This window comes from Camelina sativa, chromosome 6 (genome assembly GCF_030686135.1).
Source record: "Camelina sativa cultivar CO46 ecotype springtype chromosome 6, ASM3068613v1".
Taxonomy (NCBI): Eukaryota; Viridiplantae; Streptophyta; class Magnoliopsida; order Brassicales; family Brassicaceae; genus Camelina; species Camelina sativa.
The window spans coordinates 21,016,572-21,029,151 of NC_141885.1; the positions used below are offsets into that span (position 1 = coordinate 21,016,572).

General features: G+C 43.0%; 1 protein-coding gene and 1 non-coding gene across 2 annotated transcripts; one reads left to right on the plus strand and one right to left on the minus strand.

Annotated features, from left to right (window-relative positions):
- Positions 1-5,130: 5,130 nt before the first annotated feature.
- LOC147942869 (small nucleolar RNA R71) lies at positions 5,131-5,236 on the minus strand. The gene has a single exon (XR_015560583.1). It is a non-coding gene; the product is annotated as a small nucleolar RNA R71 (small nucleolar RNA).
- A 655-nt stretch (positions 5,237-5,891) lies between these two features.
- Positions 5,892-10,295, plus strand: LOC147942870 (uncharacterized). Its single transcript, XM_087456217.1, has 3 exons — positions 5,892-8,656; positions 9,290-9,389; positions 10,218-10,295. The coding sequence occupies exons 1-3, from the start codon at positions 5,892-5,894 to the stop codon at positions 10,293-10,295; spliced, it is 2,943 nt and encodes a 980-aa protein (XP_087312343.1).
- Positions 10,296-12,580: the final 2,285 nt, after the last annotated feature.

The following is a 12,580-nucleotide window of genomic DNA, read 5'->3' on the forward strand; positions in this document are numbered from 1 at the left end:
AAAGTTGAAGATATAACCTATTTTTTCGGTTACCAAAGCAGAAGTTTATATACTAGTAGGAATATATATTTGAATTAAATGAACTCGTTGCCGACTAATTATTGTCGACTAATAAAATTAATTTGAAGTTAAACTCCGTATGACATTTAACTCGACTTTATTTTCGGCCATATTATATGTCACTGATGTGTTCACACTTCACACAGAACCGCGAGTATTACTTTTTTTTTTGTTACACGGCAGATTTAACTACTATGGCGAGGCAAACGTGTTTAATTTTCTATGTTAAACTTTATCATAGCATATTTGTCTTGTAAACGAAAGATTAAGAATTCAAAAATTTATAAAAAAAAATTTTCTTTATTAATCTTAGAAAATACTTCAAAACTAAAGCCTCTCAAATTCTTACAATCACTCAAACTCTTTTAGGTTATGCAACATCTTTGCATAACCTTTATATATAAAAACTCTTAACAAAACTTCCTAATCCAAATAAGAAAATATACGAGTTTAGATATCTCCTAAACTTCCTTTTATTCTCCTTTTCCATAATTCGGTTTGATTAGTTATGCTTGAGCCTCAAGCTTTCTTCAAGCTTAAGTCAACATTTTCTCCCTTAAACTTGAAATCAGTTTTCTCCAAATTTTGAACTCCAATGAGATCTCTCATCTCCTTGTGTTTGATCTTTCCTAGTGCCTTAGTTAGGATGTCTGCCCTTTGTTCCTCTCATGGAACATGCTCCACCATTATATATTCTTTTTCGACACACTCTCTAATGAAATGATAGCGAGTGTGTATGTGTTTGCTTCGTCCATGGAAGACCGAATTCTTTGTAAGTGCAATAGAACACTGATTGTCGATATGTAGGATTACCTTCTGACACGGAAGACCAGTGACTTCACCAAGCAAGTCTTTAAGCCACAAAGCTTGTTTTGCAGCCTCTGCTCCGGCCATAAATTTAGCTTCACATGAAGACATAGCCATCATATCTTGTTTTTGTGAACACCACGTAATTGGGCTTCCGTTAAGATAGAAAACATGTCATGCTGTGCTTCTCCCATCGTCAGGATTTGTGTTATAACTGTTGTCACTATACCCTATTAGTCTTGGTACTTTCGATATTGATCGCTTAAACACCAAACCAAGATTTTTTGTTCCCTGTAGATATCTTAGACACTGTTTCATAGCCACTCCATGATAATGTCTTGGACTCTGCATGTATCGGCTCAAGACTCCAACAGCATATGACAAGTCTGGCCTTGTGTGGAGTAAGTACCGAAAACATCCCACATTCTTTCTAAACATCGTAGCATCTATCTCGGTTTCTTCTTCAGCTTTAGACAATTGTATTCCAGCCTCCATTGGCGTCTGAACCGAATTACAACTTTTCATTCCGGCCTCTTCAAGGATCTTCAAAGCGTAACGTCTCTGACTTAATATGATTCCTCAATCGTACTGCAGCACCTCAATTCCCAAATAGTATGTCAACTTCTCGAGATAACTCATTTCAAACTTAGAAGACATTTCTTTCTTGAATTCATCAATGTTGCATAAGCTTGTTCCCATTACTAACAGATCGTCGACATAGACAACGACAACTAAAAGTTGTTCATGTTCCTTTCTTCTGTAAATTGATGGTTCTTTCGAACACTTCTCAAACTGTAAGTCTACCAAAATTTTATTCACCTTGTTATTCCATGCTCTAGGAGCTTGTCTCAATCCGTAAAGAGCTTTGTTAAGCTTATAAACTTTATCTTTTCTGCCCTCTTCTTCAAAGCCTTCTGGTTGTGTGACATAAACGATTTCCTTTAGCTCTTAGTGGAGGAGAGCCGTCTTAACATCCAGATGATAAATCTCCCAGCCGTTCGGGTATGCGAGATCAATGAGAAGTCGTATTGTCTCTAACCGAGCCACAGGAGCAAAGACTTCATCAAAGCCTATCCCATAACGCTGCACATAGCCTTTAGCAACAAACCGAGCTTTGTATTTGTTAATACTACCACTAGAGTTGCGTTTGAGTTTAAAGACCCACTTCAAACCGATTGGCTTTGCTCCAATTGGTAGATCAACTAGATCCCAAGTTCTATTTTTCTTAATAGAGTTGATCTCCTCTTCGCACGCAAGTCTCCAATCCTTCGACTCCTTTGCTTCAACGAAGTTTCTGGGCTAATTATTTAAGTATAACAACAATGCTTCACCTTCTTCTTCAGCAAACATGATATAATCATTTAGGTACTTTGGTTTGACAACTTGCCTCGTTGATCTTCTTAGAGCAGGTTCTGGTTGTCCAAAGATATCTTCATGCTCTGCTTCATTGTCTCCTTCATTCTCATCCTCATTCTCCAACTCTCGAATTTTCACAGACTCTCCTATCGCAGATTCTCCTGCAGACTCTGCTCCATCGCTATCGAGAGGAGATTCAAGCTCATTTGTTTCTATCTCTGAGATATCTCCTTTATCTTCTCGTATACCACGATTTCCAGAAATTCCAAACGCAATTGTAAAATTTCCATTACTCTCTTGTTGCGAGTTGTTATACTTTCAGTTCCACCCTTTAGATTCATCAAATACAACATCTCTGCTAACCACTATTTTTCGCGATTGTGGCTCAAGAAGACGAAATGCCTTTGACCCTGGTTCAGTTCCAAGATGAACAAGCATCCGTGACTTGTCATCTAACTTCTTTAAATGCGGTTTTTCTACCTTGGCATAGCAGATGCAACCAAAAATCCGGAGATGATCAATATGAGGCCTTTTGCTTCAAAGAATCTCATACGGAGTTCTATCTTTAAGAGCTCTTGTAGTCACCCTATTGAGAATGTAAGTAGAATGTCTTACTGCTTCACCCCATAAATAATTTGGCAAATGCATCTGCTTCATGATGCTCCTTGTCATCTCTAACAAAGTCCTATTGCGTCTCTCAACCACACCATTTTGTTGTTGAGTGTAAGGAGCAGTGAGATGGCGTTGTATACCAAATTCTTCACAGAACAAGTTGAACTGATGTGATACAAACTCACCTCCTCTATCTGTTTTGAACGTCTTAATGCTAACTCCGGATTCTTGTTCTACTAACTTCTTGAAGTTTTTGAACTTTACAAACGCATCACTTTTCTCTCTTAGCAGAACAGTCCACATATACCTTGAACAGTGATATGTTACGGTTTTGACTCACTTTGACCCCGTTTATTTGATAGTTTTGTAAGTTGTTTGAGTCCTTTTCAGGTTATAATAAGAGGCTAGGAAGCTAAAAGCAAGGATTGGAACAGCAGGAGCAATCGGAGCAGAAAGGAGTTGAATTGGAGCAGAAAAGCTGATTTTAGACCCATGAGCACATGCTCCCGATTTCCGAGCACATGCTCCCAACTCTACGGTTTCATGACGACACGTGGCAAGCATCTAGGCGCCGATTCCCTGCCTAATTCCCCTTATTTTAGGCGATCCTTTGTGAGAGAAAGAGGGCTGAGATCGTTTTTTTATAGGGAGATTTAAATTTGGAATCTTTCCTTATTTTTCTCTACTTGTATGCTATTTAACCTAGGGTTTTAGGGGAGACATTTTTTGGGACCTTTTTCTTTTGGTTTTTGGGGGAGCGACGTTTTGTGAGGGAGAGGAAGAGCGGCTACGTTAGAGAAGCGATTCTGAACCCTTGTGATTTTTATATTTTTATGCTATTGAATTTCTCATCTATGTTGGCTATTCATTTCTCTATGTCTGAGTAGTTTTCTTTGCTAGATTAGGGGTTTCAAAAGGGGTTTCATGGGTTAGCAACAGAACACAAATAGGGCTTTATATAATCGATTGTCTTCACTATTGTTAGACTTAATGCTTAGGTTGATTTGATCACCCAATCTATGATTCTAGGTTTATCTATTCATCAAAAGTGTAATAGGTTGCTAGAAAAGACATTAGTGGGCAAATTATCCTAGACCTGCGAAAGTTGATGTGTAGGTGATTTGTGAACTTATCATTCCTGTTCTTTAATGCTTGTCTGCGATTCTGGGCTCAAACGACAGTTTAGGGTTTATGGAACGCCGAGCATGTGCTCCGGATGTCTGAGCACGTGCTCCGCGTTTCCGCACAGAATCGATCAGATAGAGTTATTGATACCACGACAGTGGATCAGTTTATATTTATGTTTGAGTTCTAGAGTGGTACTTAATCTATGCCCAGAATAGTTGTTTAGTTGCTATCTCTGAAATTCCCGAGAATTACCCCTGATCTAGTGTTTTGCTTATTGCCTTTTATACCGTTTTAATCGCGTTACTGTTACCAACCAAACCCAACTTTGAATTGTCTTAGCTTGAATTTGAACCAATAGAACCATAGAGTAAAACTTGGTCTTCGTGGGATTCGACCCCTAAGTACTGCTTCTTTGCTGTGCACTTGCAGTAGGAAAATAGGGTTTAAAACTCTTTGTATCAAGTTTTTGGCGCCGTTGCCGGGGACCAAATTTTTACCTTTGGTTTTCGGCGAAATTACTAGACTAAGACCTTACTGATTTGTCTTTCTGCTTCTTCTTTGCGTGTGTTTCAGGTGGATGTCAAGAAGATCTACAAGAAGAAACAATACCAAAGAACTAGTTGCTTTGTCAGCCGCAGAGCTCTCTTTGGCAGAAAGAACAAACCGCAAGAACAGAAAGTTTCAATCCGTCAACATGGGTGACAACAGAAACAATGAGGATATGGCTGCCGAGTTGTAGCAACTTCGACAATAGTTGGGGCAGTTGCTCCGTGCTCAACACGAAAGAGCCGCGCCGCCACAACCGTCCATTGGGGACAAGGACAACCCGCATGTGTTCTACACCAACCGAGCGGCGATTGTTCCTCCCACCATCCAGAGACAAGATTTTGAGATCAAGCCACAGATGATCTCTCTAGTGAAGCAACACCTATTTCACGGTCTCCCAGCTAAGATTCCGATGGACCATATCGAGAATTTTGAGGAGATATGTAGCACCACTGGTTCAAATGGGATACCGCCAGACTTTCTGAAGTGCAAGCTCTTTCCCTTCTCTCTTGCGGATAGAGCTTCACGTTGGCTGAAGTCATTGCCACCTGGGTCTCTGACATCATGGGAACAGTGTAGATCGGCGTTTCTGGACCATTTCTACACAAGGCTAAGACCGTTGCCCTGAGGAACAAGATTTCATCGTTCCTCAGTACACTGGAGAAGCCTTCTGCGAGGCTTGGGAGAGGTACAAAGAGTACCGTAGAGAGTGTCCGCACCATGGATTCAGTGATGAACAGATTCTGGGCATTTTCTATGATGGAGTTAACTGGGACTACAGAAACGCTCTCAACTCGGCCAGCAATGGGGATTTTATGACAAAGTCTAAGGAAGGAGCATATCAGTTGATTGAGAACCTAGCTGCAAGCTCCAGCAACAAGGCTCCTGAGTATGACAGGTCCGTGAAGGTCAACAATGTCGATACGCAAAAGATTGACGAGTTGACAGCCAAGGTGAACCTTCTTCTAAAGGGGAGCCAGAAAACTGTCCATTTTGTCAATGAGACCGGAGACATACCGCTAGCTCAAGAGATTTGTGATGGAGAGGATGAAACGATGGAGGTTAATTATGTGAGTGGGCAAGGTTTTGTGCAGAACAGGGGTTTCAACCCGAACTACAGAAGCCATCCGAATTTGTCCTATAGAAGGACCAACGTGGAGAATCCTCAGGATCAGGTGTATCCGCAGCAAGGAGCTCAGAATCAGATGGGTTATCAGAAAACCTTCTCAAACAACTTCCAAGACAAACAGTTTGTGCCCACTCAAAACCGTTTCCAAGGGGGGAACCAGCAGGCATATACAAGCGCTCAGCAAGCACTGCCTTTCACCAACCAGCAGTTGGGATCTTCATCTGCTAGCAACTCTCAGGATGAGCTGAAAAACATGATGCAACAACTCTTGGTGAATCAACAAAAAGCTTCAGTGGAAATCAACGCTAAGGTCGATACCATGTACAATGACCTTAATGGGAAGTATGAGGCAGTAATGTCACATGTGAAGAAGCTTGATGTTCAGGTTGCACAGACTGCTGAAGCCGTGAAAAGAACTCCTGGGACTCTGCCCGGAAAAGGGGAAGCAAACCCGCGGAACGAGTATGTCAATGCGATTGAGCTAAGGGGAGGAAAGAAGTTACCCCCTAGAGAAGCACCATCCGCTAGGCTTGACAAGGGCAAGGGTATTGCTGAAGAATACCTTCCTCAACATGCTGTTGAGACTCCACCGTTGAGTCAAAAAGAAGCCGAAGCATCCGGCGAGCATGTGCTCCCACCCAGCGAGCACGTGCTCCCGACTCCCGATCAGACCGTTCCTACTGAGGTACCTCCTGCACGTGTGTACACCCCTAGGGTTCCTTACCCTGTTCTTCCTAAGAAATCTCGCAAGGATTTGGAGGATGCAAAGTGCAAGGAGATGTTGAGAGAATTAACGGTAAAACTACCCCTAGCTGATGCTGTTCAGATGATACCTGCTTTGAAGAGATATGTGAAAGGGTTAGTTTCTGGGAGAGTGTCAGAGGAAGAGAACATGATGATGGTTTCAAGAGAGTGCAGTGCTGTGCTGCAAAACAAAGTGCTAAAGAAGAGAGATGATCCAAGGCAATTTGTCTTATCCGTGAGAATCGGTAAAACGATTTTTGCAAACTCCCTCTGTGATCTAGGTTCCAGTGTGAACCTTATGCCATATTCAGTGACTAAAAGGCTGGGATACACGAAGTTCAAGTCTAAACGGATTTCGTTAGTATTCGCGGATAGATCCACCAAGCGCCCCATAGGAGTGTTGGAGGATTTACATGTCCAGATAGGGGACACGCTTATACCAGCAGACTTTGTGGTTCTGGAACTTGAAGAAGAACCACGTGACCCCCTGATCTTAGGTAGATCATTCTTATGCACAGCTGGTGCGATTATAGATGTGCAAGGGGGAGCGATCGATCTCCAGCTGGGGGATATGATCGCAAGGTTTGAGATGAATAAGCTGCTCAAGAAACCTATGATAGATGGTCAGACTTTTCTGGTTGATGATGGTTCAGAGGTTGCACATGAGGTTACCGATGAAGTTCTCACTCTCGACCCGTTGGAGGTTGCCTTGACAAAGGCAGAGGGTAAGTATGGATTCTTGAATGAGGAAGCTGATGGTTTTACACGCATTTTGGATGCAGGTACACGGTTCCAGCAACTGGTAGCTTACGCCAGCCTAGACGATGAGAACCAATCAGGGGAGGAATCCGCCGAGGGAGCACCTGCTCCGGATTCCGGAGCACATGCTCCGGTAAAGTCAGCGGACGGTCCTTGGAGCGAGTTAAGAGCTCCAAAGGTAGAGCTAAACCCACTTCCAGCCGGGCTAAGGTACGCATTCCTAGGTCCTAACTCTACATACCCCGTGATAGTGAACTCTGAACTAAACAATGTAGAGACCGCTTTGATCCTTTGTGAACTTAGGAAGTATAGAAAGGCTCTAGGGTATTCACTAGATGACATCCCAGGAATCTCACCAGATCTTTGCATGCATAGGATACATCTAGAAGATGAATCAATGACTTCGGTAGAACATCAGAGGAGGTTGAACCCAAATCTAAAGGATGTTGTTAAGAAAGAGATAATGAAACTTTTAGATGCGGGTGTAATTTATGCTATTTCTGATAGTTCCTGGATTAGTCCAGTTCATGTAGTCCCTAAGAAAGGTGGAATTACAGTGGTTAAGAATGACAAGGATGAGTTGATTCCTACTAGGACAGTTACGGGACATCGCATGTGCATAGACTATAGAAAACTTAATGCTGCGACCCGTAAGGATCATTTTCCTTTGCCGTTTATTGATCAAATGCTTGAGAGATTGGCTAACCATCCTTACTACTGTTTCTTAGATGGCTATTCAGATTTCTTTCAGATCCCAATCCATCCCGACGATCAAGAGAAGACCACATTCACATGTCCTTACGGCACCTTTGCTTACCGCAGAATACCGTTTGGCTTGTGCAATGCACCAGCGACCTTCCAACGATGCATGATGTCCATTTTCACTGACCTGATTGAGGATATAATGGAAGTTTTCATGGACGATTTCTCCGTCTATGGGAGCTCCTTTTCCGTTTGTTTGTCTAATTTGTGCAGGGTGTTGCAGCGGTGTGAAGACAAACATCTGGTGCTGAATTGGGAGAAATGCCACTTCATGGTCAGAGATGGGATAGTGCTGGGACACAAGATTTCTGAAAAGGGGATTGAGGTTGACAAAGCCAAGGTTGAGGTGATGATGAGTTTACAACCGCCCAATTCGGTAAAAGGGATCCGCAGTTTCCTTGGCCACGCCGGTTTCTACAGACGGTTCATTAAGGATTTCTCCAAGATAGCAAGACCACTTACCCAGCTGTTGTGTAAGGAAGTGAAGTTTGATTTCGATTCTGCTTGCTTGGAAGCTTTTCACACGATCAAAGGAGCTTTGGTTAGCGCTCCGATTGTGCAACCGCCTGATTGGGACCTTCCCTTTGAGGTCATGACTGATGCGAGTGATTATGCCGTGGGAGCGGTTCTGGGACAGAGAAAAGACAAGAAGCTGCACGTGATATACTATGCCAGCCGCACCTTGGATGAGGCTCAGTGCAAGTGCGCTACAACCGAGGAAGAACTTTTAGCGGTTGTGTTTGCTTTAGAGAAGTTCCGATCATACCTTGTTGGTTCCAAAGTGGTTGTTCACACTGATCATGCAGCATTGAGGTATCTACTGACCAAGAAGGATGCAAAACCAAGGCTACTCCGTTGGATTTTGTTGCTTCAAGAGTTTGACTTGGAGATTAAAGACAAGAAGGGTATTTAGAACGGAGTTGCAGATCACTTGTCAAGAATGAGGATAGAAGAAGAGCTACCCTTGGATGATAGCCTTCCTGAAGAACATGTTTACTCGATCGGCATCTTTGATCCCGCCGAGCACATGCTCCGCCTGGGAGCACCTGCTCCGAAAACCCCGTGCAAGGCAATCGATACCAACAAACAGCCGAGTTTTCCTTGGTTTGGAGAGTATGCAAACTACCTAGCAGCAGAGAAAGAACCTACTGAGTTTGTGGGGAACAAGAAGAAGAAGTTCCTAAAAGACATAAGGCGGTATTTTTGGGATGAGCCTTACCTCTATAGGCATTGCTCGGATGGTGTTTTCAGGAGGTGTGTGACTGAGAAGGAGGTTCCTGGAGTCTTGTTTCATTGCCATAGCTCACCCTATGCTGGACACTTTGCTACTTTCAAAACCGTGTCCAAAGCTCTTCAAGCGGGTTATTGGTGGCCTACCATGTTCAGAGATGTGCTGCGGTTCGTGTCTATTTGCAACACATGTCAGAGACAAGGGAACATCAACAGGAGGAATGAAATGCCTCAGAATTTCATCTTGGAGGTTGAGGTATTTGATGTTTTGGGAATTGACTTCATGGGACCTTTCCCGAACTCATTCGGCAATGAGTACATATTGGTGGCTGTCGATTACGTGTCCAAGTGGGTAGAAGCTTTGGCCAGCCCCAATAATGATGCAAAGACCGTGCTCAAGATGTTCAAGTCGGTTATTTTCCCACGGTTTGGTGTCCCACGGGTAGTCATTAGCGATGGTGGATCGCATTTCATTAACAAGGTCTTTGAGAGTCTTCTCAAGAAGAATGGAGTGAGGCACAAGGTCGCTACCCCCTACCACCCACAAACAAGCGGCCAAGTTGAGATCTCTAACCGGGAGATTAAGAGCATTTTGCAAAAAACAGTGAACACAACAAGGAAGGATTGGTCTCAGAAGCTAGATGAGGCTCTATGGGCTTATAGAACCGCCTACAAAACACCCCTGGGGACTACACCGTTTCACTTGGTGTATGGTAAGGCGTGTCACCTTCCTGTTGAGCTAGAGTACAAAGCTGCTTGAACAGTGAAAATGCTGAACTTTGACACTAAGAGCGCCCATGAAAGGAGGAAGATGCAACTGCATGAGCTAGAGGATATTAGGCACCTCGCCTATGAAAACTCAAAACTCTACAAGGAGCGTACCAAAGCCTACCATGACAAGCGGATCCTCACTAGGACCTTTGCTCCTAATGATCAAGTCTTGTTGTTCAACTCTAGGCTGAAACTGTTTCCCGGAAAGCTAAGATCACGATGGTCCGGACCCTTCACCATCAAGGAGATTAGACCATATGGGGCTGTTGTGTTGCTGGACACAAAAGGAGGAGAATTTGTGGTGAATGGACAGAGGCTGAAGCCGTATCTTGCTGTCTCTGAGCATGCAAGGGGTGAGACCGTCGCCCTAGGCGATCCTCCTACTGCCTAAGGAGCTTTCGAGTCAAGCTAATGACTTAAAACAAGCGATGGGTGGGAGGCAACCCACCAGGTATATATTGCTGAGTTTTTTTTTTTCTTTTTGGGATTTGTTTCTTCTCTTTTCGGTTTCAGGAATGTTGGAAGAAGACGCGGAGCACATGCTCGCAGGACGCGAGCAACCCGAGTCACCTATGACATTTGTTTTCTTTATTTTTCTTTTTATTGAGTCAGTTTGTCATGTGAGTCGAACCAAAACTTGTGGGAATTAGGACCGAAATCTGTGATGTTTTTAACCATTTGTGAGTTTGACCGTTTTTCCTAGTGACCATTGTTGCAGAACTAAGAGTACAGAGACGAGCTAATACCTCTTCACATTCGGACCCTTCTCCTGGCCAGAAAAGCTTCATCCCATTAAGGTTTCACCGGAAAGACTTAGACTCTACTTTATTGGAACCTAACCAGATTTAAATTCTTCTCGTTTTGGGCATTAGGATAGGGAATGTGTCACATATTCAGGACTTCTTATTCATTTTGCCAATCTTGCTGATCCTGAATAGCTAGCTTATTTTAAGTTAGTACCCACCCCGAGCCTAACCTCCTTTCAAACCACTTGCACTTGTATTTTTGTTTTCTCATTCTGTGCAGCTATGTGCAAAACGGTCGGGGAGAGTAGGACTGACACAATCTCTAACTCGCTCTTGCTGGAGAACCAAAGAGGAAAGAGCCGGACGGACAGAGCACGTGCTCCAACCCAGCGAGCACCTGCTCCGAAATTATATACATCCGAGTCTGCGAGTTGTTTTGAGCAGAGAGAGAGCCTAGGATATGGTCTGCATGCTCCAGGGGCAATATCAGAAGAAGATCCCCCATCATCCTTCATATCATCTAAAAAAAAAAAAAAACGTTTAAGGATGATGGAAAGGGACCAGAGCTAGTGTTACACACCCCGAGCATGCGTTGTACCCTGAGGAGAAAAGAGATGCTGAGTTTGAGAAGATAAGAAGAGGAGAGTGATTAGAGGTTGTGGACATCAATGAGTCCACTCTCCCTTACCATTTTGTGCGATATCCTGCATCTCTTTCGAAGTAATGGTAACCCCTAAACACTCTATAGCTCCACCATTAAAACAACCTTTTATCTACCAAGCCGTAAAGAGCTTTGTTAAGCTTATAAACTTTATCTTTTCTGCCCTCTTCTTCAAAGCCTTCTGGTTGTGTGACATAAACGATTTCCTTTAACTCTTAGTGGAGGAGAGCCGTCTTAACATCCAGATGATGAATCTCCCAGCCGTTCGAGTATGCGAGATCAATGAGAAGTCGTATTGTCTCTAACCGAGCCACAGGAGCAAAGACTTCATCAAAGTCTATCCCATAATGCTGCACAGAGCCTTTAGCAACAAACCGAGCTTTGTATTTGTTAATATTACCACCAGAGTTGCGTTTGAGTTTAAAGACCCACTTCAAACCGATTGGCTTTGCTCCAATTGGTAGATCAACTAGATCCCAAGTTCTATTTTTCTTAATAGAGTTGATCTCCTCTTCGCACGCAAGTCTCCAATCCTTCGACTCCTTTGCTTCAACGAAGTTTCTGGGCTAATTATTTAAGTATAACAACAATGCTTCACCTTCTTCTTCAGCAAACAGGATATAATCATTTAGGTACTTTGGTTTGACAACTTGCCTCGTTGATCTTCTTAGAGCAGGTTCTGGTTGTCCAAAGATATCTTCATGCTCTGCTTCATTGTCTCCTTCATTCTCATCCTCATTCTCCAACTCTCGAATTTTCACAGACTCTCCTATCGCAGATTCTCCTGCAGACTCTGCTCCATCGCTATCGAGAGGAGATTCAAGCTCATTTGTTTCTATCTCTGAGATATCTCCTTTATCTTCTCGTATACCACGATTTCCAGAAATTCCAAACGCAATTGTAAAATTTCCATTACTCTCTTGTTGCGAGTTGTTATACTTTCAGTTCCACCCTTTAGATTCATCAAATACAACATCTCTGCTAACCACTATTTTTCGCGATTGTGGCTCAAGAAGACGAAATGCCTTTGACCCTGGTTCAGTTCCAAGATGAACAAGCATCCGTGACTTGTCATCTAACTTCTTTAAATGCGGTTTTTCTACCTTGGCATAGCAGATGCAACCAAAAATCCGGAGATGATCAATATGAGGCCTTTTGCTTCAAAGAATCTCATACGGAGTTCTATATTTAAGAGCTCTTGTAGTCACCCTATTGAGAATGTAAGTAGAATGTCTTACTGCTTCACCCCATAAATAATTTGGCAAATGC